The following is a 26,958-nucleotide window of genomic DNA, read 5'->3' on the forward strand; positions in this document are numbered from 1 at the left end:
AAGTATTTTACTGGACGGTGATCTTGAGATATTAAATCGAGCAGCTTTTTCAACCATCCCATGAAATGTTTCTATGTAGAATAAGCTTATAGAATTAAAATATATTTGACTGAAAGAATTATGAAATTCTGTACCTTATCGTACATATTTACAAAAAAAAAAAAATGAAAATTGTAAAAGTGCAATTAAATCGCTGTGGTGAAAAATATATTTCCTTAAGACCAAGAGAGTTTTAGGAAAGAAACAAAAATTGAATATCGAATGAAAGTGCAAAATGCTTACACAAAATATTATATATGAATCCATATTGATAGTTTTTTGTAGAAATTCTTTGTATTCATGTCTTACTTAATAATAAAAAAAAAAAGAAAAATATAAGAACAAAAATTTCTAATTTGAAGCAAAATACAAAGGAGCAGAAACAAAATTTAATCGAACAAATGCATACGTAAATATTCATGACGTTAGGTGCGGTATCAGAAAGTTTGAGAAACCCTGCTCTACGAATTAAGTTCTAAACCATTCTTCTTAAGTTCTAAGACGTCATTCTTAAATCATTAACTTTTTATTTTTTATACGAACCAATTAGCAATACTAATGGGATATTTTCATAATTTTCACGTAACTAGAGTGATAAAAAGTAAGTTTTTAAATCACGGAATCAAAGCCAAACAAATGCGTATATGATAGGGTGACTAAAAAACTATACGCGCGCAATAATTAGATTTTATTAGCGTAAAGATCGTTAAATGGCCAAACTTCCCCCGGATATTTCTTTTCCCAATACAAAATAACTCTAAGTGACCGCAATAAGATCTTACAATTTTCCATACGTACCAATAGAGAATATAAGGAGCACATATTATTGTCATTACTCTTAGAGATACTAAATAATAATGTTTTGTAATTTATATATATCTTTACACGTCTATATATAATACATAAATACGTAAAACTGTACATAGAAATAATGGAAGTTTTTTACGTTATATCTACGATCTGATATATATATATATATATATATATAATATATTTACATGCATCTTATAAAATAATGCTTGTGTACATTGCATACTAAATGAACATTTTTATCTATTGCGTGATAAACAAAATCACGCGAGAAGTATTATGTACTTATTCCAATTGTTAAATACTGATTAAAATATTATATATAAAATTCATACAACTTTTCATGAATCATTGCATCGTATAAAATATGCATTTTCGATAAAATTTAGATAATTTATGAGTTCTATCAGTTTAATTTATTAATACTGACACCTGTAACATGTACGGGCATACATTAGTACGCCAAATTTATTATACATTCGTTTTCTGACAGCTTGTTTTCTTTATTCACTGATATCTATGACTTTAAGTATGATATTTTATGTCAAGAATATATATATATATTGCCTTCCTAACGCTGTCTGATGTATATTTGGTGAATAAAACATATGATAGCAGCTTTTGATAGCAGCTTAAGTTAATGATTTAGCAGCTTTTTGTGCTAGCTTCTCGCATTTACTCTTTTAGTCTTTGATCAGATAGCGTTCAGGAATTTCTTTTCTATATAGCTATTTCTTTCCGACAACTTTGAACCTTATTTCGTTTTTATTATTTTTGTTATTGTTTTTGCTATTATTAATTGTTATGCTCTTATATTCTTTTACACAATCAGGTATGTAAGTCTCTCTATTCCAGTAAAAATATTTTTTCTATTCCATACTCGGCCACAAAAGCAGAAAATATGAAATATATCCTGGGGATATGAATTCATACAAAAAGATTTAAGCATTAAAGAATTAACATTGAGGTTTATACAAATCTGCCAATTTCTGTATAATACCTATTACATACTTAGAAATTTATATCTCCATAATTGCCCTTGTTTTAACAAATTATAATTATTCGATTACTCAAGTATTCCAGTTATTATGTATTCAAGGCAAATGTAATACATAAGTCACCTTTTAGCAAGGTCATATAAACAGGTTTTGACATTTATATACCGAAAACATAAAAGGAATTGTTGAAAAATTGTGTCGTGAGAGATCAACATGGAAAACAAGAAGTCTCGTTCTGCGCATGCGTGACATGCTATGAATATCTCAGAAACAGAGACACTTACTCATTTCTGTCTGTACGCAAAACGAGACCTTTCCAAAGGATATCTTAATCTTTTTCGATTTAAGAGATGGACGGGTTTTTCTAGCGAGTGTCTAGACCTATTTGTATGACGGTGTTTTAAAGCATAAACACTATAAATATTATACAAAAATGATTAGAAGTGCATGTACACATATACACTATTCTAACGATTCGAAAGAATATTATATTATAATATATTAAAATTATTCTAATTTCACTTAATTTTAATTTAAAATTTATGGTAGAAATATATCATAGGTACGTATTTTTAACTATTATCTGTATCATGTTTTCTTCAGGAATATGTCACGTGTTAACGGATAAACGGCGTGAGAATAGTATACCTATTCTGGTTTCTAGTGCATGAGCTTAGCTTTGCTAACACACCTACTGTACGTTTGTGCTTCTTCACGATATTGTAGTTTCATACGTGAGTATATTTTCAACTTATTTTTTAAATAACTTACAATTTTTGTCAAACCATTTTTATAAATTTCATGAATAAGAATTTATCAATATTTTATAATTATAATATTACAAACAAAAAACTACTATAATACAATTTCTTTACATAATTATATATAGAATTTAAATTCTTGTGATATAAATAGATTTTTAAATATCACATAATATAATGTAGAGATATAACCATTCAACATATTACAACAATAAAGCAATACATATAAAATGCATATAAAAAGATCACATCATTCGAAGTAATATCAAAACTACGTTTTCATACGTAAATAAATTAAAAATATGTAAATTCCAAAGACTTTATTGTTAACTTCCGGTGGCGTTGGGAATGTTAAAAAAGCTCTGTTACGCGAAGTTGAGATTGGTAATACTGTTCGTGACGTGAAACAAGTGTTTATTTTTTTGGTTGCATACTGCTGTCACAGAGCAATGTGCTAGATATTTGGTGTATCTCCCTTTATAGATAAAATTTTAAAATGATAAAGATCATCCGACCGCGATTAATAACCTTCGATGTCACTGGTACGTTGCTGATGACGAAATTGGAGGATTACGTCAAAATTGGTTCTCAGCACGGCTTGCCACTTGATCGACGCAAATTGGCGCGAAGCTTCAAAAACAGCTTTCATAGGCTTAGTCTAGAACATCCTGTTTATGGGAAACACACAGGCATCGGATGGGAAAATTGGTGGAGGCAACTAGTTCATAGTGTTTTTAAGGACCAACACAATTGCATTTCGGATGCTACTTTAGATAAGGTGATAAAAACCATCACGATGTCGGAAATTTATATTTTATTATGAAACGAATAAAACAAATATTTTATTTGATTTTTTCACGTTTAATTTTTAACAAACGATCATTTATATACAGTTCTGCGAAAGTATTAATCATATCTAGATATAGCTTAAAGGTGTTATTTATTATAAAGGAAATTAATACTTTTAAGGATGAATTAAACTTAAAAATCGTTTAAAAAAATTGAACCTTTTAAATGAATACAAACCATTTATATTTTATTATTATTTGCTCCTTATTTTATTACTAATTTTATATCTAAGGAATATATTTTTATTCTTATTAACTTCAGTTTTGGCTTTCCGTGATTAATAAAAAAATATATATTATAAGATGAAGGAAGTACTATTAACAAGAAAAAGAAAAATGATTACCGAAAGAATTTAACCCAAACTCATACCTACTATCGATGACCCTTTTTATCGTTATGACCCATAGGTTGCTAACAGTTTGATAAGATGCTATGGCACGAGTATGTGCTGGCACAAGTATCCAGGCACTATCGAGTTACTGGACTATCTTAGAAAAAAAGAACTAATTTTGGGAGTAATATCGAATTTCGATGAGAGATTGGAAGCGATACTAGAGGATACAAGGATACGTTCTTATTTTTCTTTTGTCTTAACATCCTACGATTTCGGCGTGGAGAAACCAGATACTTTGATATTTGACGAGGCGCTCAGGTTAACAAAGAAACGACATAGTATCAACATAAGTCCTCAACAAGCGATACATATTGGCGATTCTGTCAATAATGACTACATTGGTGCTAAAGACGCAAAATGGAATGCAATTCTTATTCAACATGATAATGATGGGAACCAAAAAGAAATCCCTGCGGAGGACGTATTTAGAAATCTTCGAGATTTGAGGGTACACCTTTCTACACTTTTAGATGGGGGCATGTAGTGTATTTGAAACTGATATTTTAATCGTCAAAAAATTCAGACGTTATTTCATCAAAAGAAGACACATTTGTCTATGACAAACAAATCATAGCGTTGATAAATATTATTAATATGTCTATTTCATGTTGAAAAAATTGACTGTTAGGAGTAGAATTTTTTATATCGTATTTTACGAATATGAGAGCGTTTATTGTTAAATTATAAGATAAAATCGAGGAATATCTCATACGCTTATATACATAATGTAATTTTTTACGAATATAACGTATGTTTAAGTTATACTCAATGAAAATGTAAGATCATAATAACAGTTACGGAAATATAATTCAGATGATAACTAATGCCATACATACATATAATTTTGTTTTATGTATATATAAATGTTAATAATAACTTACGTACCTCTTCATACTAGCTGAACTCAGCAACATCTAATAATATGCTAGTATCACTACTAATAAATGTAGCAAGACTATCTTAAAGAAAAAACATATCTTATCATACATTTATATTTTTATACAAATATAATTTTCTATTGCTTCTACAATTCTTTATTATTTTCATTCAACATATTGAACTTACATGCTTGTATTCATTTATAAATTAACTGAACTTTTTATCAATTGTGAATCAAATCACATTAATGACAGTGAAACGATCACTGATTAAAAACTATATAAACGCATGGGTGGACTTGCGTTATCACTTCCCATTTCCTGGTAAAAAGATAATAGTCTAAATTGTCAGTATTTTCTAAGTGATAAACATCGAATTATAAATATTGTACAATTTTTTTATACATAAAACAATTTGTCAATATACATCGTATTTGTTATCAATTTAGTATTCGTCTCTTTTCATTGTTATCCTTAATCATTCATTCTCAGTAACACAATATTATTTACAAATTTTTATAATAATGTTCTTAATAAAACTCTACTTTTTCACATATCCTATTTAAAGAAATTGAAAACAACAAATTGAAGTATATTATAATACAATATTGATAATAGTAGAAAGAAGTCATCATTTCCTGAGTAATCTCTTTTTCACTTCCGTTCTAGCAAGATATACTGGTCACGAGCTCTAACAAATAATCTCTAATTTTCACTTCAACTAACAAAATTAAAAATCTCTTATAAATCATATTCTTAACCAAACATTCTAAATTAATATAAATCTACATATATATAATATATATAAATTTATATACATATAAAGAGAATATATTTTTTTCAAATTCTTAAACGAACTTTTCTTATTCAAAAATTAAAATCTAGAAAGATGTTATTGTATATTATTTGTTATTGTATATTTGCATATAATATTGGCAATAATAAAATGCAAAATGTAACCCTAACGATTTGGTCGTTACATTTCTCTTGGCCTACACTTTCTACCAGGAGTGGCGGCACGTTACCACCACAAACATTGGCATCGGCACATTCGACTTCCCACAGTCTCACTCACAGACTCCCTCCCGTTCAGTTTCTCACTAAGCTGTTGCATGGAGAGAGGCTTTCTTCATGGTTTTCCAATTCTCCGTCGGTCGAAGAGGTTAGAATACGAATTAATTTCTCTGTTTTCAAAATTCGCGATGCTTGTGTGCATTCTGTTGACCAAAGTACTAGTGAACACTTCGCGGCAAATTTGTGATTTATGCTATTGTGAATGTCGAAATTTTACTGCTACTTTAGTAAAAGATTATTAAAGACATAATTTTTTTTTTGTTAAAGTTTTACTTTTATACTTAATAAAGTTGTGCAAATATATGAATCGACAATTTAACTTTTTAAATTATAGCTTTATAAATGTTTATTCAAATTGCGATTCATGATTCATGATCTGAAACTTGTATTCGTAGAGAATATATGCATATTTATCTCCTAGATTTTTAAAACGAAGTATCGTTAAATATAATAATTTAATTTTTAAGATTTTTGAAAAAAGTGAAAAATGGTGTTTGACTTTGTTTAAACAGACGCCACCTGTGTGATATTATAGAAGTATTTTAATTTGAATTAAAAATTATTTGGACGATTTTATTACTTATATTATAGTCTATGAAATTTTCGTACACAATTTTAATAACATCTTTATTATACGTGGTAATTTTATGTTGAGCGATTTCTATTTACCATTCTTTTTAAGTTTTTATTTAGTGATTAATTTTTAATAGAAAAATGTATAAATATAGAATAGAATATAGAATATAGAATATCTTACTTAAATTGTAAAACTTTCATTATTAAAATTTCATAATTTAAAAATATAAATTATAAATATGATAATAGTCTTTAACTTTTATAAAAGTTACATATAACATTTTTATATCAAGTTCAATATACTGAGAATGAATAACGAGTCTGAGAACTAATATAAAGATTAATGAACATTAGGTAGATAAGAGGCGATTCGCGGAATGCGGTCTCAGCAGTAAAAAATAAAAAAATTATTGTTGGGGGTGTCCTTGTCGATGGGCCCGATCGAAAATCAGTGCTCGCTCTAATCTTCAAAAAAATTACAAAAAGTGGGAATTTGACGGATTTACCTCTGCCGAATAAAAGTGGATCGAAATTACGACAAAGAAGAGTCATCGAAAAAGATTCAAACATGACTAGAGGAAGACATAAGAAGATGTTAATGTTAATTCCAATCCTCTTGGTGGCAGTGTTTGCAGAACCTGACCCCTCAGACGAATTATACCGTGGATTTCCAAAATATCGAGATGAAGATAAATGCTACGATGACAATGGAAAGCCACAGGTTCGTGCTCCTTTTGTTAATATATTATTTGTTATATTTATGAAATAAAAATGACAGTGAATATAAATTTTTTATTAAACATAATTTTGAAAAATTTTGATGTAAAACGAAAATAATTTGTAATACACGTTAAATGACGTTATATTCGATTCTTATATACTTAAATAGTTCGATATTAATTTATAGTGCATTTTTATATGTTCCATATAATATAGTGATCTGAATATTCCGAGATTTCTTTCGTAAGCATTTATCACTTTTCATAGTTATACTACTCCAGAAATATAAATACGAGCAGTCTGCTGTTTATTCTTAGTCATCAGAATTTCGGTTTCTTTTTTTACTACATTAGGTTATCACAGTAAAGGTTCCAAGTTACATCAACTTTCGGTGATAGCTGGAGAGATAAAACTAAATAGACCCTCTAAGTATTAAGGAACGAAAAAGTTCTAAAATACTACTTCTGTATATTATCATCCTATTTTCTACGTCATCCTATTGTATTTGTTGTTAGGGATGTTAAAATTCAATATTTACGTAGTAAGATTCTTTCGATAATATATCCTTGCAAGAATTCTGTAGGAAATATAATTTTGTAGGAACGACTTGGGACGGAAATGTGAATGTTAGCATCCTAGGTGGCAACATTTGTGCGAGCTACTATATAGTATATTAGCATTTAGAATTAGAACATTAAGAAATTCAAAAATTCTTTTTCAAGAGAAGAATTTGAAATTTCTTTTCCAGGAAAAAAATGTCCAAATTTTATTTTTGGGAACATGAGAATAAGAAAGTAATAATAAGGAACCAATGTAGTAAAAAAGATATAAATGATAAAACAAAGGAATTTTTTTAATGTTTCAATAAAAATTTGCGGTTCTTTTAAACTGATTTTGAAATGATTTTAAATGATCTGTGTTATAGAGGTGTATACCACCTTTTGAGAATGCGGCATTTAACGTACTTATGGAAGCAACGAACACGTGTGGTCAAGATCGGCCAACAGAATTCTGTAAACAGACTGGGGTCCAAAAGAAATCTTGTGAGATATGTCAGTACGGAGATCATCAGGCTTTATACCTTACCGATCACGACAATAACGACAATGCAACTTGGTGGCAGTCAGAAACAATGTTCGAGGGTATCGAATATCCAAACCAAGTTAATCTCACACTACATTTAGGTATGACATACTAGATGCTACATTGATTATAGTTATATATAGTTATTTATCTAAATTCTGCGAAACTACCAGTTCATATATATAATAAGAATATACTGGCTTTCTCCGCTATTTATTATTTTCCGTTCATATAATGGAAATTTACGCTCAGATAAGCGAATTCAACGGACAGGATTTCGTGTGAACGGGCATTAACCAAAAATTTTTCCCGATAAATAGAGTTCAAAATAAATGAGTTTCATTATTTATGATATCGCAATAAAACGTTCAGTGTATTAAAATTTGCCCGCGATGTATCAAGTATTGTGGTTTAATTCAAATGTGGCTGTGGTTTGGATCGCTTTAATTGAGATCATTCGTTGTGGAATTATAGTAGATAATGTCGATGAATCTTACACTATAGATAGAGGAAGGCAGTTCATTCATCGGTATTCGCGATGAACTTTTAACACGTCCTCAATGATTGTTGCTCTCTATTTTTCCCTTTTTAATCTCTTTTTATTTCACATCCTTATCTATGAGGATGCGTGTGCGATGAGATAATTCTCGGAACCACGAACTGATGGAGAAATATACATGTAAGCGAGCCTTCATTCTTGTATTAATATTTTATTTTGTAGGCTTTCCTCTTTAACAATCATTACTTACCGTTATAATATTTTATAAATTTTCTCTAAAAATAGTTGTGAAAGTTGCTATCAAAATTTCACGCGAAATTCAAGTTATTTTCTTGTGTAAACAGGGAACGCATTATTTAAATATTTATTATTAAAGTTAGAGATAACATATACAAACTTTTGTAAAAGTAAAATGCTAACGTTACGTTTGTAGCATCTGCTAATTGTACATGCCGCTAGAAGATACCTTTCCGTACTTCACAACGCTACGACATTTTCCTCTATTGCAAATTGATAGTATTATATATTTTGAAACGATCCTTATCATGAAATAGTTTTACCATACGCGTGTAAACTAGTTTTAACAGCATGTCTCTAGAATCCGGATAATAGTGGAAGTTCCTTAAACACGTGAAGAACATAGAATCTCTGTCTGTGTACCACGTGTTCATTTAGGAAAGAATCAGCCACTTGCACCCCGCTGGCTTTACAGTGAAGAATTACAATGGCGTAGAATCCCTTTATTTCGTAATAATTTCGATATTGTTCAAACAATCATTCAAATAGTTGAAAACATGTTTTTCCAAAAATATTTAATTATTATATATATATATATATATATATATATATATTTATATATATATATAATTATGATATTACGTACTACTAATAATGATAATAATAAATATTTATGTGTCTATTTTTTACATTTTTTCTTGTTTTCTCATACGTAGTGTTTTTAAATAATTATAGGCAAAACGTTCGATATAACTTACGTTAGAGCACTTTTCGAATCGCCGCGTCCAGAAAGTTGGGGTATTTATAAGAGGAAGAACGAAAAGTCGCCATGGGAACCTTTTCAATTCTATTCCGCGACCTGCAGAGATACATACGACTTACCAGATTTAAAGGAAACTGTACGGGGAGACGATACCAGAGTATTGTGTACTTCCGACTATTCCGATATATCGCCTTTGACCAAGGGTACTGTTGCATTTTCCACTCTAGAAGGTCGACCTTCGGCATATAATTTCGAAACTAATCCGGCATTGCAGGTACAGTTTTCGTTTTATCATTTCATAATTCTTCGCTAAAATCGTGTTTCTTTATTAACAGCGACTCTGCTTAATAAGGATCATATAGAGATTTCACTTTTGATTTATACAAATCTATATAATAAAATGATTTATAAATAATATATCTTAGAATGAGTAAATGACGAACACTATCCTCATTTTAAGGAATGGGTACAAGCAACGGATTTGAGAATCACTCTGGATAGATTAAACACTTTTGGAGACGAAGTTTTTGGCGATGATCATGTATTAAAGTCCTACTACTATGCGATCGCTGACGTCGCCGTTGGAGCACGTTGCGCTTGCAACGGCCACGCTGGAGAATGCGTAAACAGTACCAGCGTGGATGGAAGAACTCGCAGAGTATGTAGGTAAGATAATGTATGGAGATACATGTTCTTGCAATATACTATTACTGGTTAAAGATGATTAAATATCAATAATATCTGGGATATAAAATATCACGGAAAACGTCTCCGTACTTTTGTAAATTTTCGTTCAGTAATTAGGAAATACGTACATATATGGAAAATAAAAAAGTTTTCGTGTCATTTCATATATCTAAGATTTTAAGAAAATATCCAAATGCGGCTACGTCAGTCTTTTCATTAATTTCTTCCACCTATTATATGCATATTATGATTTTCAACTACAAATTTGAAAGAGACAAAATTTAATTATTCACAGATGCGAGCATAATACTGCTGGCCCAGATTGCAACGAGTGTTTGCCCTTTTATAATGATGCACCGTGGGGACGTGCCACTACTAAAGATGCGCACGAATGTAAACGTACGTATTGGAATAGCTTTATATAACGTAATTTTGCGAAATATCGTTAAGAAATGAATTAGCAGAAAGTAAGAAGATACATGTATGTAACTATTCACACATACACACGCACGCACGCATATCATGGGTATAAATGAAATGAGAATATCTTCAATAAAGGGTCAGTATCCTGGTCAGTGTGTAGGTGGGCCTTGACAAACCTGCTCTTCAAACGGCGGGTTTTCAGGTACTATACTCGGTAACTGGAACATACTCGTGTGATAATATGATTGTTATAAATGATAATCATATTATTATTTAGTTTCTATTTAAACCTATTATTATGCCCCATTTTTTTCATCCCTTATTAAAGTCTAGTAAAAGTACGTGATAAAAGAATTCATATATTGTCAATGTCAATGCCATCTCATTAATAAAAGAATCATTTGCTTATTATGAAAGAAGATAATAAGAAAAAAAAAGATTATTATTAAGTGCATCAGTTGTTTATTGAAAAAAGTCAACAAAAGAAAATTAACAAATAGAACTTCTATTGTCGTTACAGTTTTTTAATTTTTCTATGATACAGATATATCTCGTATTAGCTCTAATATTGATATCACTGATAATTATTTATTTGTTTGTAACGCAGATCGGCATAGAATAGCGTGCTATAAATCTAATATATCGACATATATTGTTATACCGAATATGAAGGTATTTTATACAAGGGAGAACAATTTCTTCGGTATTGCGAGTATCACCTTTTCAAGCAGTCGAAGAGAGTTCGCGTTCACGATCACGTTGGCATTACCTAACCAGCTTTACCTTTTACGTTCATTGCTTGTTCTGAAGTGGGGACTGTTGGCAATACAGGAGCACACAATGCAGCTTTTCTGTAGATCGCGAGCTCAGTGCTCAAGATACTACGATACAAGCAGATATTTATTACATCGCGTTGATTAGATCGTGTATCGACGCGAATATTTCAAACAAGAAATCAAGTTGGTCTTGATTTTATTTAGTGCAATTAAACGTATTACTTATTATTAACAAGACGTCATTATTGCATCGTTAAATGTCATTAGTAATTATAGTAAACGATTTCTTATAGAAGGATCAATGTAAACAACAGTGTTTATTGTTAAAAAAATGTATATTTGTCAGTGTTTAAACATGTATATATTATAACTTATTGCAATTATGTTGTACCAAGTTAAACAACTTTTTATATATCTTATATTTTTGTGGATCATTTACTAAAAATATATAAGAACATTTATTCAATTTTTCATTCTCAAAATGAATTTCGAATTTTGATGAAGAGTGGTAATAATTATGAAAAATTATTCGTTTTTTCTTTGTTTATAAATTGTGTAATGAACTGGTCGTCTAAAATGAGATTAATCGGATGTTTATTACTTGTGAATGTGATGATTAGTACTTCATCACGGTGGGACGGAATTCTTCCGTGGTATTCGGGATCCAGTAAATATCTAGATAATGTTATTATTCATATTAAAAGAAATAATACACTATCAAAATTATTTTTTATAATATTATATATCATTATATTAATCTATCATTATTTATTATTATACATATACAAGCGATTCATTATTGTTTAAATTTTATCTTGATTTATATCATGATCTTATTTTTCAGCTTGTAACTGCAATGGTTATTCAGAGAGATGCTTCTTCGATAAGGAATTATACAAGGCCTCTGGTCACGGTGGTCACTGCCTGGATTGTCGAGCTAATCGTGATGGCGCGAATTGCGAACATTGTAGGGAGAATTTCTATCAGCGTCCGGAAGACAGTTATTGCGTCGCTTGTAACTGCAACGAAATTGGTAAATTGTTGCATTCTTCGCCATCCCGATTTTGACAGTTTTTTGTTATTTATTAATTGATTTGAAATATATTCTTAAAAAAGTTATAAAAGATCGATTAAAATATTTAAAATAATTTAAACTTTTTATATTTACTAAAAATAAAAAATGAATAAATATTCGATGCCATTTTACAGGTTCGAGAAGTTTACAATGTAACAGCGAAGGAAAATGTCAGTGCAAACCTGGTGTAACAGGTGACAAATGCGATCGTTGCGCAGCAAATTATTATAACTTTGGATCATACGGTTGCACCTCTTGCGAATGTAACGCAGCCGGTTCCCTTGCGAATGCACCAACTTGTGATCCTACTAATGGTGTTTGTATCTGTAAAGAAAATGTTGAAGGAAAACGATGTCGAGTGTTAGTAAATTTATATCGTTAATATTTTTAACAGCATAACGTGCATAATAAAGATGAAAAACTAAGTAATAATACCGTTTCTATCATAAATAGATGTAAACCGGGATTTTTCAATCTTGCAATGGATAATGAATTCGGTTGTACACCATGCTTCTGTTACGGACATTCCTCAGTGTGCAGACCAGCGACAGGGTATTCTAAAGTTGTAATTGAGAGTATGTTTGTGAGAGGAACTGAACGATGGAAAGCTACCGTGGCTGGTAACCCGATACCACTCCATTATGATCCTCTTACTCAAACGATATATGCCACGGCATTGGACCGAGACAATGCATATTTTATTGCTCCTGGTAAAAACAAATACATAATAAACCCTTCGCATTTTTTGATAAGAACTATAAAGAATAAAATTTTTAGAAAATATAAGCACAATAAACCTTTATATTTCATTTATACAAATAAATATCATATTGTTTATTGATGAAAAATGCAGATAGATTCCTCGGGGATCAACGTGCATCTTATAACCAAGACTTATTATTTACACTAAGAATTGGGGAAGCTGGTCCAGCACCCACTGTCCGTGATATAATCCTCGAGGGAGGAAATGGAGAACAAATTACACAACCAATTTTTGGACAAAAGAATTATTTACCTTCAGTGACAGTAAGTAAGACAGTGAAGTAATCATATCAATGGCTTATTAATTATTAAAAAATTATTTCAGCCACATGAATATCGTTTCAAATTGCATGAACATCCTAGTTATGGTTGGGAACCTCGCCTTTCCTCTCGAGCTTTCATGTCTATTTTATCGAACTTAACAGCTATTAAAATTCGTGGCACCTATACGCATCAAGGTATCTTAATTAGGATTCGTAGATAAAATTGTGTTTATGAAATTACTGATGCATTTCATTTTCTTTCTACAGGTCGAGGATTCTTAGATGACGTTAAGTTGGAGACGGCCCTCCGTGGAGCTGCAGGTGAAACCGCTGATTGGGTGGAGCATTGTCAATGTCCCCATGGTTACGTAGGCCAATTTTGTGAATCCTGTGCACCTGGATTCCATCATGATCCGCCTAATGGTGGTCCTTTTGCACTTTGTGTCCCTTGCAATTGCAATAATCATGCAGATATTTGTGAAGCTGAAACTGGTACTTTTTTAGAGTGAATTTATAACGAAGATTAATGTAGAAATTTATTCTAGAATCTGAGAATTGATATCTTTCGATTTATTTTAGGACAGTGTATCTGTGAACATAATACGGCTGGTAGCAATTGTGAATTATGTAAACGTGGATATTACGGTCACCCATTAAAGGGTACACCTGACGATTGTAAACCATGTCCGTGTCCTGACAATGGGCCTTGTATATTACTTGGCAATAATCCTGATCCAATTTGTTCTGAATGTCCACTGGGTAGAACAGGTAAGAATAATCTCTTTAAAGGAAATAGTGTTTCGTCCTGGTTTGGATTCGTTAATAAGATAAACTAATAGGTCCTTGCCTTAGACACAAGGATAGAGGAAGTCGTATTGAAAAACATATTTATCGGAAACTAATCAGAACAACCGATTGCGAGAAAGCATTAGCGTCAGTCGACCTTTAATGGCAAACGTATGGAGTAGTCCTACAATGTCTTTAAATAGTTTTATTATTTATATCATTTTTTGTTTTAGGACCTAGATGTGAAACATGTTCGGATGGATACTTCGGAAATCCTGAAAAGGGTATAGCTTGCAGGCCTTGCGATTGTAACAACAATATCGACTTGAACGCTGTAAGAAATTGCAATCACGAAACTGGTGAATGTTTGAAATGTGTAAATAATACAGCTGGTTTCCATTGTGAAGAATGTCTTTCAGGTAAGTAAAATGTAACTGTTATATATTTCATGTACTTTTTTGAAATTATAAATAACGATGTTTATAACATTTAACAGGATATTACGGAGACGCATTGTCTGATCGTAAAGAAGATGGATGTAAGCTATGCCAATGTTTCCCACCAGGCACAGTCGAACTCAGTGATGGTAGAGTAGCACCTTGTGAACAATTAACAGGTCATTGTACTTGCAAGCCTCATGTAACCGGCCGAAATTGTGATAAATGTGAAGAAGGATATTATCATATTCTAAGTGGAGAGGTATATCAATCGGCTAATCGTTTCATAATGTATGATAATTACTGTTTGCCTAAGTTAAATAATCACATATTTTTTAGGGATGTACGCCTTGCAATTGCGATGCTGAAGGATCTTACAATCGTACTTGCAATGCCGTTACTGGTCAATGTGAATGTAGACCTGGTATTACTGGACAACATTGTGATGCATGTGTTTCCTATCAATATGGATTCAGTAGAGAAGGTTGCAAGCCTTGTGATTGTGATAATATCGGTTCTCAAGACCTGCAATGTGACGCTAGTGGACAATGTCCAGTAAGTTTATAAAATGTTATGCTATACAATGGAAAGTTTAATTTGTATGTATTTATTAGAATAATTAATCCTGTATTATAGTGCTTCCCCAATGTAGAAGGAAGACGCTGTGATCGTTGTAAAGAGAACAAACATAACAGACAAAATGGATGCGTCGATTGTCCCGATTGTTACAATCTTGTTCAAGCTGCGGTGAATAGTCATAGAGAACGCTTAGCTGAATTAGGAAATACGCTCAAAAAGATTAACAGTAGTCCGACAGTTATAAAAGATTCGGACTTTGAAAAAGAATTGAAAAACGTTCAGAATAAAGTAAAGAATCTTCTACAAATTGCTAAACAAGGATCTGGTAGTAAGTATAATTTATTCAATAATTCATACTTTTTAAATGAGATTATATTTAAAAAATATTTTAGGTGAAAATAAAACGTTGGTGGAACAACTTGACGAATTACGTGATCAGCTGAATGAAATTGAAGAAATTGCACAAACTGTGAACCTGACTGCTTTCGATGCACATAGAACTACTTTGGAAGGTTTAATGAACATTGATGAAGCAGAAAAAGTGCTTGATAAAATACATGCTCAATTAACCGTAAGAATAATATTGATATGATATTATATGAAATTTATAAAATTGGAAGTTCAACTTAGATTTTAAATATGTTAGGACACAGAAGATTATTTAGCCACAGATGGAGCAACTGCGTTATCAAAAGCGAAATCACGTGCGGATCAAGTTGGTCAACAGAATATACAAATGACTTCAATCGCGCAAGACGCGCGTCTCTTTGCCGAATTGTAAGTAATATAATTTTATAAACCTTTAGTATTTCTTCATAATCAACATTGTCCAAACTTCACAGAAATGTTAATGAAGCGAAAAAGATTCATGCATTGGCAGAACAGGCGCGAAATACAACAATGGAAGCTTATAGTCTCGCAAAAAAAACTATAGCAAAATATTCTAACATGACGTATGTACTTATTTACTTTATCTTAGAATATTGGTAATAACGTAATTATTACCAATATCTATACTAATGGTTTTCGAAATCATCTTATCTGTATTGTATCTCTTCTAAAAATTTATTTTGTATTTAGTGATGATATTAGAGGATTAGAAAATAAATTAGAGTTACTAGCTCATCGTATGAGTGAGGTGAAAAATCTTACCAGCATAGCAGCCACTAAATCATCCGCAGTTTCGCAAGAAGCAATAGATTTATTGATTCTCGATTTAGCACTTCCACCTGTTGACATCGAGCAATTGAGAAATCAAGTTGAAGACGTAAATAATGAGGTAAATTTAAACTATGACAACTATTATTGTTACCGAAAGTAATTTAAATATTGACGATAAAATACATTACAGGGATTACGATTGAAAGAACAAGCACAATTGCTGTTAGATCAAAACGAAAATCTTATAAATGAAATGGTAGAGAAAGTAAGAAAGAGCGAGGAGTTAATAGAGTTAGTACAAGATCAGCAAGCGGCTACTGCCGAACTTGTAGCCGAATTAGATAAAGCAAATGAAAAAGTAGATGATGCTGTCAAACGAGGAGATCAGACTTTAAAAGAAGCTCAGGAAACATTACAGAAATTGGGTGGTACATATCATATCAAGTATTTTTACTAGTGATAATATTTTTTCTTTAAAGGGGGAGAAATAAATGTATTTTTCAATTATAATATTATTTTTAGAATTTCATGCTGAAGTAGAAAGAGAACGCGTTAAAGCCCAAGATGCTTTAAAAGATATAAAAAATATTGAATCATTAATCATGGATGCCAAGGAGAAAGCTTCACAAGCTGAAAAGATATTAGATGGTTCTGAATATAAAGCCGAAAGTGCGCGTGAGATAGCACAAGATGCTCAAGTTAGTACAATTAATCCCATATGTAATATATAATTTATTATACGCTGAAAACGAAATATGTTTATATTAGACGCATGCAGAGGAAGCTAGTGCAAAAGCGAACACTATTAGAACAGAAGCAAATAAAACTAAAATAGAAGCACTTCGTGTAGGAAACGAAGCTGAAAAATTACATCAAAGAGTTGATATTACAGATTCCATGATGAAGGAATACGAGAAACGAAGTGGACAAGATACAAATATTACAACCGAAGTAAGGAATTAGTTGCACGTACTATTTATTGTAATAACTATACTATACGATAATATAATTACAATGTTATTCAATCATTCTTAGGCAAATCATAAAGTTAGTCTAGCTAAGATTAATGTAACGCTAGCATCGCAACAACTCGATAAAGCTCTAACCGAAGTAGCTGAAATAATAAAAGAACTTGAAAATTTACCGGAAATTGGTACGTTATTGTTTTGTATCATAATTTTTTAATTTATCTGTACCTTTTTTAGATTAAATTCATTATTTAAAACTACACATTTTAGTATCTATACGTTTGAATTTCTTTATTTTAGATAATACTGATTTAAATCCGTTAGAAGAACGTTTAGCTGCAGCTGAAAAGGAAATTGTAGCTGCAAGCCTAGATCAAAGAATTCGTAATTTAACGGATGCAAAAAATTTGCAAACACAGTGGGTAAAGAATTATGAAGATGAGGTCAGTAGGCTAAGAATGGAAGTTGAGAATATTGATGATATAAGAAAAGTTTTGCCTGCCATCTGTAACAATCGTGTACGACTGGAACCCTAAACTACAATATAAAGTTATACTTAAAAGTTTATTTCATAGCGTTAGAGGTGCCTTACATGCACTAAAGGAAAAAATAAGCATAAAAATATGTTCAAAATAATAGCTGCAAAATTAGTTATATATCCTTCTGAAATAAGAATGTATACTATACATTATAACTATCTTAAAAAATTATGAATCATATTTTGATTACAGACTTATGATAAAATTAATATTATACTAGTGAATCGTCACAGAAGCAGGATGATATTTGTATATTTACACTTAAATCATTTTATTTAACACATCATTTATAATGTGATCTTGCATTTCTTCTTGAAAATTAATACCATGTGCTTATATATACGAGCGACTAAAATAATGATCATCATACCAAAGATTTCATATAGTAGACATATCTTTCCGTTATCATTACCAGGCCATTTACATTATTCAATTTATTCAACATTTTTGTAATACAACTTATTTGTACGTATGTACAAACATGTATATAGTATCTATATACAATCATTTTATTGTAATTGCCATACTTTTTAGTCTCCTTTTAAGTCCTGAGAAAGCTTCAGAAGTTCCTCCGAAAGAAGGCAATTGTTTTAATTTCTAATATACAAAATTGTATGTAATACATTGTATGACTTATTTATGAAATATTAAAGATTGGGAAAACATTTTTAAAATCGAAAGGGAAACGGAAATTCAAATGTATTTTATAATATGTATCATTATGCAGCAATTTATATGTGTATAATATAACATTTTTATAAAAATATTGATACATATTTAATATGAATACAAAATAAACAATATGTCGGAGAGTATGTAATATGGTGTTATTAATCATTAACCAAATATTAATATATCATCTATCAAAACCTACAAGATAGATTAAAATATTGTGAAATGTTGAAATTAATATAATATATATAAAATACTTGGATATTTCAATCTAGTTATTACCTGCAATTGGGAAAGGGAATTCATAATTATCCTGTCAAAAATGTAATAACTGTAAATATTTATTATAATGGATCATAGAATATCGCTATTAATAATTCATTATTAAAACAGAATTTAACACATTCGTCTAAATGCTATGAAGAAGAACCAATAAATTCTTAAGGAAACTAGGAAATTAAACAAGATTCACTTAATTATAAATAAAATTATTAGAAACACCAATATAGCGGTCAACACTCCAATGGCTACCCATTGTCTCCGATCTAAAACAAACGGAAAGTAACATCACATGCGTCACTTATAAAAAAAGTAGTCAGAATCAAGAGATTTTATCGTCATTCATTGAACAACGGTAAAATTAAACAAGTCATATATGTCATACTATATAAGAAAAATTAATATTTATATATTTGGCCCTTCTTCAAACAGTAAATATTGTATATTATTTTCAACATGCATTCTTCAACAAACATTTTCTAACGCTATATTTTCTACATTGATACTTTGCACTTAAATATTAAGCTATAAATTTGTTATTAAGATTTAATCTTTTACATATTTTGAAAAATGTTTGCCATATCTATTCAATGCTTTAAAAGTGCAAAGAATCAATATTATAAACTAATTTAAATACCTTTTAAAATTATATTTTGAGTTTGAGTTGTTTATACATAACAAGCAGTAATTGTAACATTTATTCAATTACAGAAGCATCAAAATAATAATTTTTATATATATTCATTGTTTAGAAATTGCATAAACGCATGAATAAAAATTATTTTCGCATAAACATATAAAAGCAAAAAATGAGGAAAAATGACATACCTATAAGACACATTTATAAACATGTTTTAAGTGAAAAAGATCATATTCCATGATTGAGAGATTTTATATTGCTTATTTATATGAATATTAGAGAAACTGAATGCGATAAACAAAGTAAAGTGCTGAAAATTGGTTTTAACAAAAATTTAATGAAAAAATATATTCATTATTATCTCTCAAACACAGAATTCAATATATAACGAGTTCTTATACATATATAATATTGTTGTAATTATTATTTGAATAGTTTCAGTGGGTAGGAGTTTGTGGTACTTTACAGTAACATGTACAGTATAAATAAAGTCTCAAATTTTATTTATCAGTATGTCTTCACAATTGGTCATTTATGTGAAATAATAAGATATAATTTTTTCTTTTAATTTTTAAATACAACTAGAATAAACAATTTCTCTTTTACGTATGAATTCACAACATTATACTATCAACACTCTTCTAACAACGAATAAACGTGTCAGTTTCTAATTTTCAATTCATTTTATTATGTTTTACTTTCTTAAAATGGAGAGAGAGCTTCAGATTACCTGGAGTCACTAAATTTTATAGTACTTATGAACAATCTCATTCGCATTGAGAAACAATCAATCAACAATCACCATACGTACAAATAATTGTTTTCACATTTTTCTCTTCTTTCTCTTCAACAGTTTTCTTTCAAACTTTATATTTTCATTTACATTCATTACACACATAAACTGACTGGTACTTTCACAATATTGTATGAATATTTCACACTACCAGGTCCTAAACTATTTTTGTCTACGCTTTAATCAATATATTAATATCACATGTTGTGTACATTGGAAGTAGAAGTATCAGAAGTTTCCAAATTTATTGAAAATGTTTTTCTAATAGTATATATGTATATATGTATAATATATATATTTGTCTATAAATTTATGACATTAAAATTTTCTCAGGCACAAATTACTTGTGCTACCTTTTCCTGCTTTGATACATGTTTTGAAATATTTGACAATATGTTAACATTTCTCTATTCATCTAAACTACTTTTTTAAATCCCTATATACTGAGGTATTTATATACAATTTGTTTATTTATTTATATTTTGTTGATATATGTTAACTTTCTTTAATTTTCTGATGTTGCTATTGAATTTCATGCTACCATTTAGTGCCTATCGTGCTATGTAAATAAATACTTGAACTGTATTGTTTTAAAATTAACTATCGTTCTGAAACTACAACTGGTCCATTTTAATACTACATTTTTAGAGAGCATTTACTAAATTTAAATATATATAACTTTTTTAAAAACTATAAATTTATATACTAATTATTTTATATACATAGATTTTCAACAACTGTTTACATTAAAAAATTAATCTTTGTTTTTGATTATTTTTGTTATGATGAGAATAAAAGTTAACATAACATTTATAAGATCTTACGTTTGAATATATTGTGTAAGAAAAGCATGAAGATTATGGAAAGATGAGTATTAAAATATAAATTTTTCAATTTTTCCTTTTATATTATTATAATAAAAATGATGAATAAAATAACAGAAAGATCTTTTATAATTTAAGTAAGAGTTCCTACTAAGTATATGGATCAATTTTTACTTTTATGTCATGTTTATAATATGTTTTAACCCATTATTATCGTTTTACTAAAACTTTAGTCATTTAATAAATAATAAATAATTTGTCAATTTAATACTTAATATAATAATTAAAAACTAAAGAAATTAAAATGGTTATTTCATTATATGAAATATATGAATTATAAATACTATTTATTTTATTAATTTTTTGCTTTAAAATTAACTTCAATTTAATGAGACTTCTACTCTCCAATAAATTTCTTGTTCTAAATAATCATATAGCAGTATGATTCTATATATATTTAATAGAAAAATCAAATCATTAAAAATAAGTGCAATAGTGCTAAAAATTAGCTTAAATTAATGAAGAGAATGAATAGGAAATGACTTATTCATGGGTAATCACAATATGCAATGTTATTGTAAAGACAAAATGAATTATTAAATTCATTACACAATTCCATAATTTTTCAGTAAATGTTTAAAATTATTAATTTTGTATCACACAAAAATTAGGTATCAATAACAAAGCCAAATATTGTAAATAAATTTGAACAAAAGAAAATGCTCAAGCGAAAAGAATACGTGGTTTATAAATATTACTGAATAATTATGGTAAAATTATAATAAAAATATCTATTTAATCTCCAGAACACAAGAAACAATTAGTTATTGTATTTGATAAGGATGATAGAGAAGAAGGTTTAGAGGCAAGATCAGAAACACTAGATGTTGCAGTAGTAGGAGCAGGAATGTAATTATTATAATTACCATTACTCATATGAAGAACTTTGGCCATTTTTTTCATTGTTGCATCAAGTTTAGAATCAGTCACCTCTAGCTCATTACCGAATTCATCTAACATACTGAAACAATTGAAAACATATATTCAAAAACCAACTAAAAAGTAATATTATCAACAATAATAAATTTACATAATACTGATTAGAAACTTACACTGCTTGTTCATCTAATTCAGTATTAATTTGTCTGGATACTGTTTTAAGCGTTCCAATGCTTTCACCTATCATGTCTAATTGTTCATCTTGTTGCCTCATCATGTCATTTTGTTGTTGTAACGTGTCTCCCAAAAATTGCCTATTTGGACTATCAATTTCATTTTCCAATTTACTGTACTTTGTTGTACCATGATTGACAGGAACTCGAGCAGGACTATTATCTAAGAGTGGCTGCGATAAATAACAAAATATGAATATACAAATTGTTAAATCAAAAATATAGCACATACATATTAGCTATAAATATGTACACATTGATGTAAAGATATTTAATAATCATTTGACGAGTACGTTTAAATTATACTAATGTAGTACAAAAATCTTATCTTATGAATTACACTCATAATATCAAATATTGATTTACCGTATAAACCATTTTCTTATTTCAGTAATTTCGATTGCTAGTATCTTATTTGTAAAGCAACAGAAAAGTTGTAGCGTTAAGGAACAAACAAGCAAATTTGATAATCACTATCAACATTATCGGTGAATTTGACAGCTTCATATAGGTGTCGCAATGTATACGATAGTAATTTGCGAGCGAAATTTAAACGTGTAAAAGAAAATACATTTATATGAATTAAATTATTTTTAAAATAATTATTTTTATTTGAACAAATAATAAACATAATTATAATTATGTAGTTATATAATTATAAAATATAATAAGTACATGTATGTATGTCTTATATTTTTCGTGATGCTTTTTAAACTATAATTGGTACTTTCATTGAATATTCCTAAACAATTAAGATAATAGATGACAAAAACTATAAAGATAATTAAATATATATAGATAGTATGTAAATCCGACAAACCTGTCTGGCTGTATTATCGCGATCTCGACCCCTACTTAAATTCATTTTATCCTTCATAGTCTGCAACAAATTAGTAATATGATTGATATATATATATATATATAGAGAGAGAGAGAGAGAGTTCGGCTGAATAATATTTAAAAGCCTGCATGACATGATTTCTTGTGGAAAAATAAGAAAAAAGTATAAAATAAAATATTTTCATTTTTGACATAGTTTTCGAGGAAATCGAGTTTGAGAATTAAATCAAGTATACTTAAATAGAGCTAATTCCGAACTGGATAGGTTTAAAATAATCGTTTCATGTGTGAAAATATAGAATAACATTTTTTCATAAGACGTCTTAGTTTCGGGAAAAATAAATTTGATAATTTATCATACGCATGTACTACTAGATTGATTCTTAATTAAACATATTCAAACTTTATTTTTTTGTAAACTAAACTTTGAATGGAACAATTTTATTTTACATTTTTTGCTTACTTTCGCATCTAGAATAACATTTTATTGATCATTCAGATATATCTAGTCACTAATTAGCCAAGTTCAAGTATACCTGATAAATTTTGAAACTCGATTTTCTCGAAAACTTAATCTGAGAATGAAAAAATTGTATTCTATATCATTTTCTTATTTTTCCAGAAACAGTCATGTCATGCTCGTTTTTACACGTTATTCGGTCGGATCTTGTACATTTTCGAAAATATTAAATTAAACTATTAATTAATATAAACATTAAATGTTATCTAAGAAGTATTACCTTAACTTCTTCTCGCGTTTGTTCGATAAAACTTCGTTGAACCGTTAATTCCTTGTTATCTATCTTAAACTTTGTCGGATTTTTTTCTACAATACGTATAGACACACATATAGTACATTAAGGGAAATATAGCTCATGGATATAAAAATTCAAAATTTTAAAAAGAACATTTTTCAATTAATTTTATATAAATTTCAATAAATAAATGACGATTTTTAAGAAAAAATGTACATGCTATCTATTTAAGTACACCATTTTAGTATTAAATTTTAATACTAAAAGAATTAATATCATATATTTCGTAATGTATAGATGTATATCAAAGGATATAGATCGTGTCTTCTAGATCATCGAGATCCCATTCTATTGAGCGTAAAGCTTTTCGTAATTCGGTAGTAGTCCACTCTAATTCGTCACGTGAGATTGGGATTCCCCCACTCACGGTAGAGCTCGTGACAATAACATCTTGCAATTCCGTCCAGCGCCCGTATAAACCGCGGTTTTTATTTAAGGCCTTGCAAACTTCGCTACAAAACAAATAAGTGATATTATTTATATTATAAATTAAAAAATTATAATACATTAATTACATTACATTAATTAAATATTATATCAGTAATATAAATAAATTATACATTAAAATATAAGAATATATAATATAGAATAATATAATACATGTAAATAAACAACACAAACAACAATTATTGTTTGTAAGGAATAAAATGAATAAAATTATTTCATATTTAAGAAGGGAACGATAAATTTTTGCACTGCAACGTCGTTAGTAATTAATGGTTGATCACAAATATGTTATATAAATATAAGCACTTTGACTTAACAAGTGTTATGTAATCGTAACAAGTACTTCAAATATCAGGAAATTTGTTTTTGATACTTAACAAACTAGTAAAATTATGTACATGTGAAAATCTAATTAGTTGTAATAAATATACATCAACGTTTCTTTCTAGTAATTCATATTTAGTAATAAATAGTAGTATTTATTAAATATAAGAATAAAATAATTTAGGAAATGAGTTATAGGTAATATCAAATAAAAAGTCTTTTTTGATAAGAAATATCAATCGATTATACATTGTTACTTTATGTTTGTTGTATCTATTAAATGCGCATTAAAATATAAAAACATTGTATAATAATAATTCAATTATTTCTTAATAAAAATACTAAAAAATAAAAAAAAATGTCTATTGATACATTTAATAGAATGTTGCAAATTTAATATACTTTTCTACGTATTATAAAAACATAAAAATGCAATGAATTTAATCTAAAATTATTGCGGAAAAAGATTCAACGCTATTCCCGATAAAAATAACGAGTCAAACGTTGAACAAATTCAGCGAACAAAATAATACATATAAGAAGTTCAGATCAGAGGGAGGTGTTTATAACGTATGTATATGTATATTAAGATAAGATGCAGAATAAATGGATTATCGTAAAACATTCTCAACGAAAGTTATAACAATTAGAAGTTATTTCAAAACACCAAAAGTAAAGTTTCTTTGTAATTTCGTTTGCGACTATTCTTAAAGGGTTGATGTATATATACGATATCAATGTCACAAAAGGAGCAACAAAAATTCAAAAGCTTGACAACTGCATAAACTTCACTGATATTGATATCGATTTTTTTATGGATAATTCTGAAACTTGAAGAATATTCATTAAAAATTTATACAACAGGGAGATCATTTTTTTACTTACTCCTTGACGACAAAGAACGGATTCTCCAGCGTCATTCCTTCTTTTAATTTAAAGAGGTGGCCTTTCTCGCCGCCTCACGGCACCCACAGAAATACGTATACGCGATTTGCCGATCATCGGTGGAAATTCCAAACTATCTTGACAGAACTATCGATACTCAGATGAACGATGACAATAATCAAAATTGACACTTGCTCGCGCTCTAGTGTTATGATACCACGACGTCGTCGTGTATTGTGACGTCTGCTTTCAGTCTTCCTGCAGACGACTATTTATTCGATTTTAACGTTCGTGCGCAAACACGCCTCTTTAACAGCCACTGTAATATTGATTTCGTGTTGAAACTCCTAAAGTGAAGTTCACAGTCATTCGATAGAGGACTGATTAATAATCGAAGTAGTGATAAAATATGGATGATAAATAGTAAAATTTAATATTTGATTATATTATTTATTTAGTTTCGTAACAATATATAGGAGTTTCATGTTCCTTGTTCGTTTAAAAGCGTTTTATTACATGATGATATTTGCTCATCTATATCCACAGATTGAAGCTTGCGCAGACTTATTTCGCGCTAATTTTTTGAAAATATTATGTTGTATAAACTTGATATTTGTTGTTATATTTGAATTCAATTTTAGTTTCAGTACAATATGAAATTTATTATAATTTGTTTGTAATTACATAATAAATTGTGCAATTTTAGTTTTTAATTTATTACAGAAATAAGTTGAGAAAATGGTACATACTATATTTCTAAAGTAACTTGAATTAGCAAAACACGTAAAAAAAAATGCGTGAATTTCCAACTATAAAATTTTAATACATTAAATACTATCCTTTTATTTAGTTAATAATATAAATAATTTTTTTACTACGTATTTATATATGAAACACTTTTAGATAATCACGTATATATAAGCTTCTTTGTAATTTGTCTATCCTTAGTGATTTATGTTTTCGAGTAGTTGATGCATCATTTCGCGGCAATCTTTCAAAACCGACAAGTGAAAAGTTGTATTTAAAATTTTGTGAATAAGTGAAAAGTATTGTGTTAAAATCTCTTATCTTTTTGAGGATATGTCATAGGAAAAGATAGTCTGTGATTTTGGAAGACAAAATTTGTGAGT

The 26,958-nt window shown here is 29.0% G+C and overlaps 4 protein-coding genes and 1 long non-coding RNA gene across 17 annotated transcripts in view; 3 read left to right on the top strand and 2 right to left on the bottom strand.

Annotated features, from left to right (window-relative positions):
- Nucleotides 1–1,284: 1,284 nt before the first annotated feature.
- Nucleotides 1,285–1,991, bottom strand: LOC125385472. The gene is made up of 2 exons (XR_007224787.1): nucleotides 1,861–1,991; nucleotides 1,285–1,762 (listed from the first exon to the last, which is right to left on the bottom strand). It is a non-coding gene; the product is annotated as an uncharacterized LOC125385472 (long non-coding RNA).
- Nucleotides 1,992–2,099: 108 nt separating this feature from the next.
- LOC100651805 (laminin subunit gamma-1) lies at nucleotides 2,100–18,234 on the top strand. Of its 5 annotated transcripts, none has more exons than XM_012310712.3 (28): nucleotides 2,100–2,234; nucleotides 2,451–2,581; nucleotides 5,738–5,891; nucleotides 6,734–7,100; nucleotides 8,025–8,283; nucleotides 9,654–9,955; nucleotides 10,142–10,347; nucleotides 10,664–10,767; nucleotides 12,412–12,600; nucleotides 12,777–13,002; nucleotides 13,096–13,352; nucleotides 13,496–13,668; nucleotides 13,730–13,862; nucleotides 13,935–14,159; nucleotides 14,247–14,435; nucleotides 14,687–14,872; nucleotides 14,950–15,152; nucleotides 15,230–15,445; nucleotides 15,527–15,797; nucleotides 15,862–16,040; nucleotides 16,116–16,246; nucleotides 16,312–16,422; nucleotides 16,550–16,748; nucleotides 16,821–17,058; nucleotides 17,153–17,328; nucleotides 17,399–17,581; nucleotides 17,666–17,783; nucleotides 17,899–18,234. In XM_012310712.3, the coding sequence occupies exons 4-28, from the start codon at nucleotides 6,948–6,950 to the stop codon at nucleotides 18,132–18,134; spliced, it is 4,863 nt and encodes a 1,620-aa protein (XP_012166102.1). In that variant the 5' UTR covers nucleotides 2,100–2,234; nucleotides 2,451–2,581; nucleotides 5,738–5,891; nucleotides 6,734–6,947; the 3' UTR covers nucleotides 18,135–18,234. The 5 variants fall into 5 exon arrangements, with proteins under 5 accessions (XP_012166102.1, XP_012166103.1, XP_012166105.1 ...); XM_012310713.3 differs by having other exon boundaries at nucleotides 2,156–2,296; XM_012310715.3 differs by lacking the exon at nucleotides 2,100–2,234 and adding an exon at nucleotides 2,284–2,409 and having other exon boundaries at nucleotides 2,512–2,581.
- Nucleotides 2,698–5,177, top strand: LOC100643045 (rhythmically expressed gene 2 protein). The gene is made up of 2 exons (XM_003396909.4): nucleotides 2,698–3,386; nucleotides 3,865–5,177. Exons 1-2 carry the CDS (start codon nucleotides 3,105–3,107, stop codon nucleotides 4,333–4,335), a joined length of 753 nt encoding a protein of 250 aa, XP_003396957.1. The 5' UTR covers nucleotides 2,698–3,104; the 3' UTR covers nucleotides 4,336–5,177.
- An 898-nt stretch (nucleotides 18,235–19,132) lies between the features above and the next one.
- Nucleotides 19,133–26,140, bottom strand: LOC105665957 (syntaxin-6). Of its 2 annotated transcripts, XM_012310718.3 has the most exons (7): nucleotides 25,829–26,140; nucleotides 24,428–24,624; nucleotides 24,098–24,192; nucleotides 23,338–23,397; nucleotides 22,458–22,690; nucleotides 22,272–22,366; nucleotides 19,133–19,354 (listed from the first exon to the last, which is right to left on the bottom strand). In XM_012310718.3, exons 1-7 carry the CDS (start codon nucleotides 25,861–25,863, stop codon nucleotides 19,278–19,280), a joined length of 792 nt encoding a protein of 263 aa, XP_012166108.1. In that variant the 5' UTR covers nucleotides 25,864–26,140; the 3' UTR covers nucleotides 19,133–19,277. The 2 variants fall into 2 exon arrangements, with proteins under 2 accessions (XP_012166108.1, XP_012166107.1); XM_012310717.3 differs by lacking the exon at nucleotides 19,133–19,354 and having other exon boundaries at nucleotides 20,215–22,366.
- Nucleotides 26,141–26,770: 630 nt separating this feature from the next.
- LOC100642370 (uncharacterized protein C1orf112 homolog) overlaps nucleotides 26,771–26,958 on the top strand; it is a 34,825-nt gene continuing 34,637 nt past the window's right edge. For 4 of the 8 annotated variants that reach the window (XR_007224785.1, XR_007224784.1, XM_012310725.3 and 1 more), the window contains exon 1: nucleotides 26,777–26,952. The gene's annotated coding sequence lies outside the window, so the exon portion shown is untranslated. Of the gene's footprint in view, nucleotides 26,953–26,958 lie in introns of all 8 variants that reach the window. The other 4 variants (XR_007224786.1, XM_048407653.1, XM_048407651.1 and 1 more) reach the window with 3 other exon arrangements.

The sequence above is a fragment of the Bombus terrestris genome, chromosome 7 (assembly GCF_910591885.1).
Source record: "Bombus terrestris chromosome 7, iyBomTerr1.2, whole genome shotgun sequence".
Lineage (NCBI taxonomy): Eukaryota > Metazoa > Arthropoda > Insecta > Hymenoptera > Apidae > Bombus > Bombus terrestris.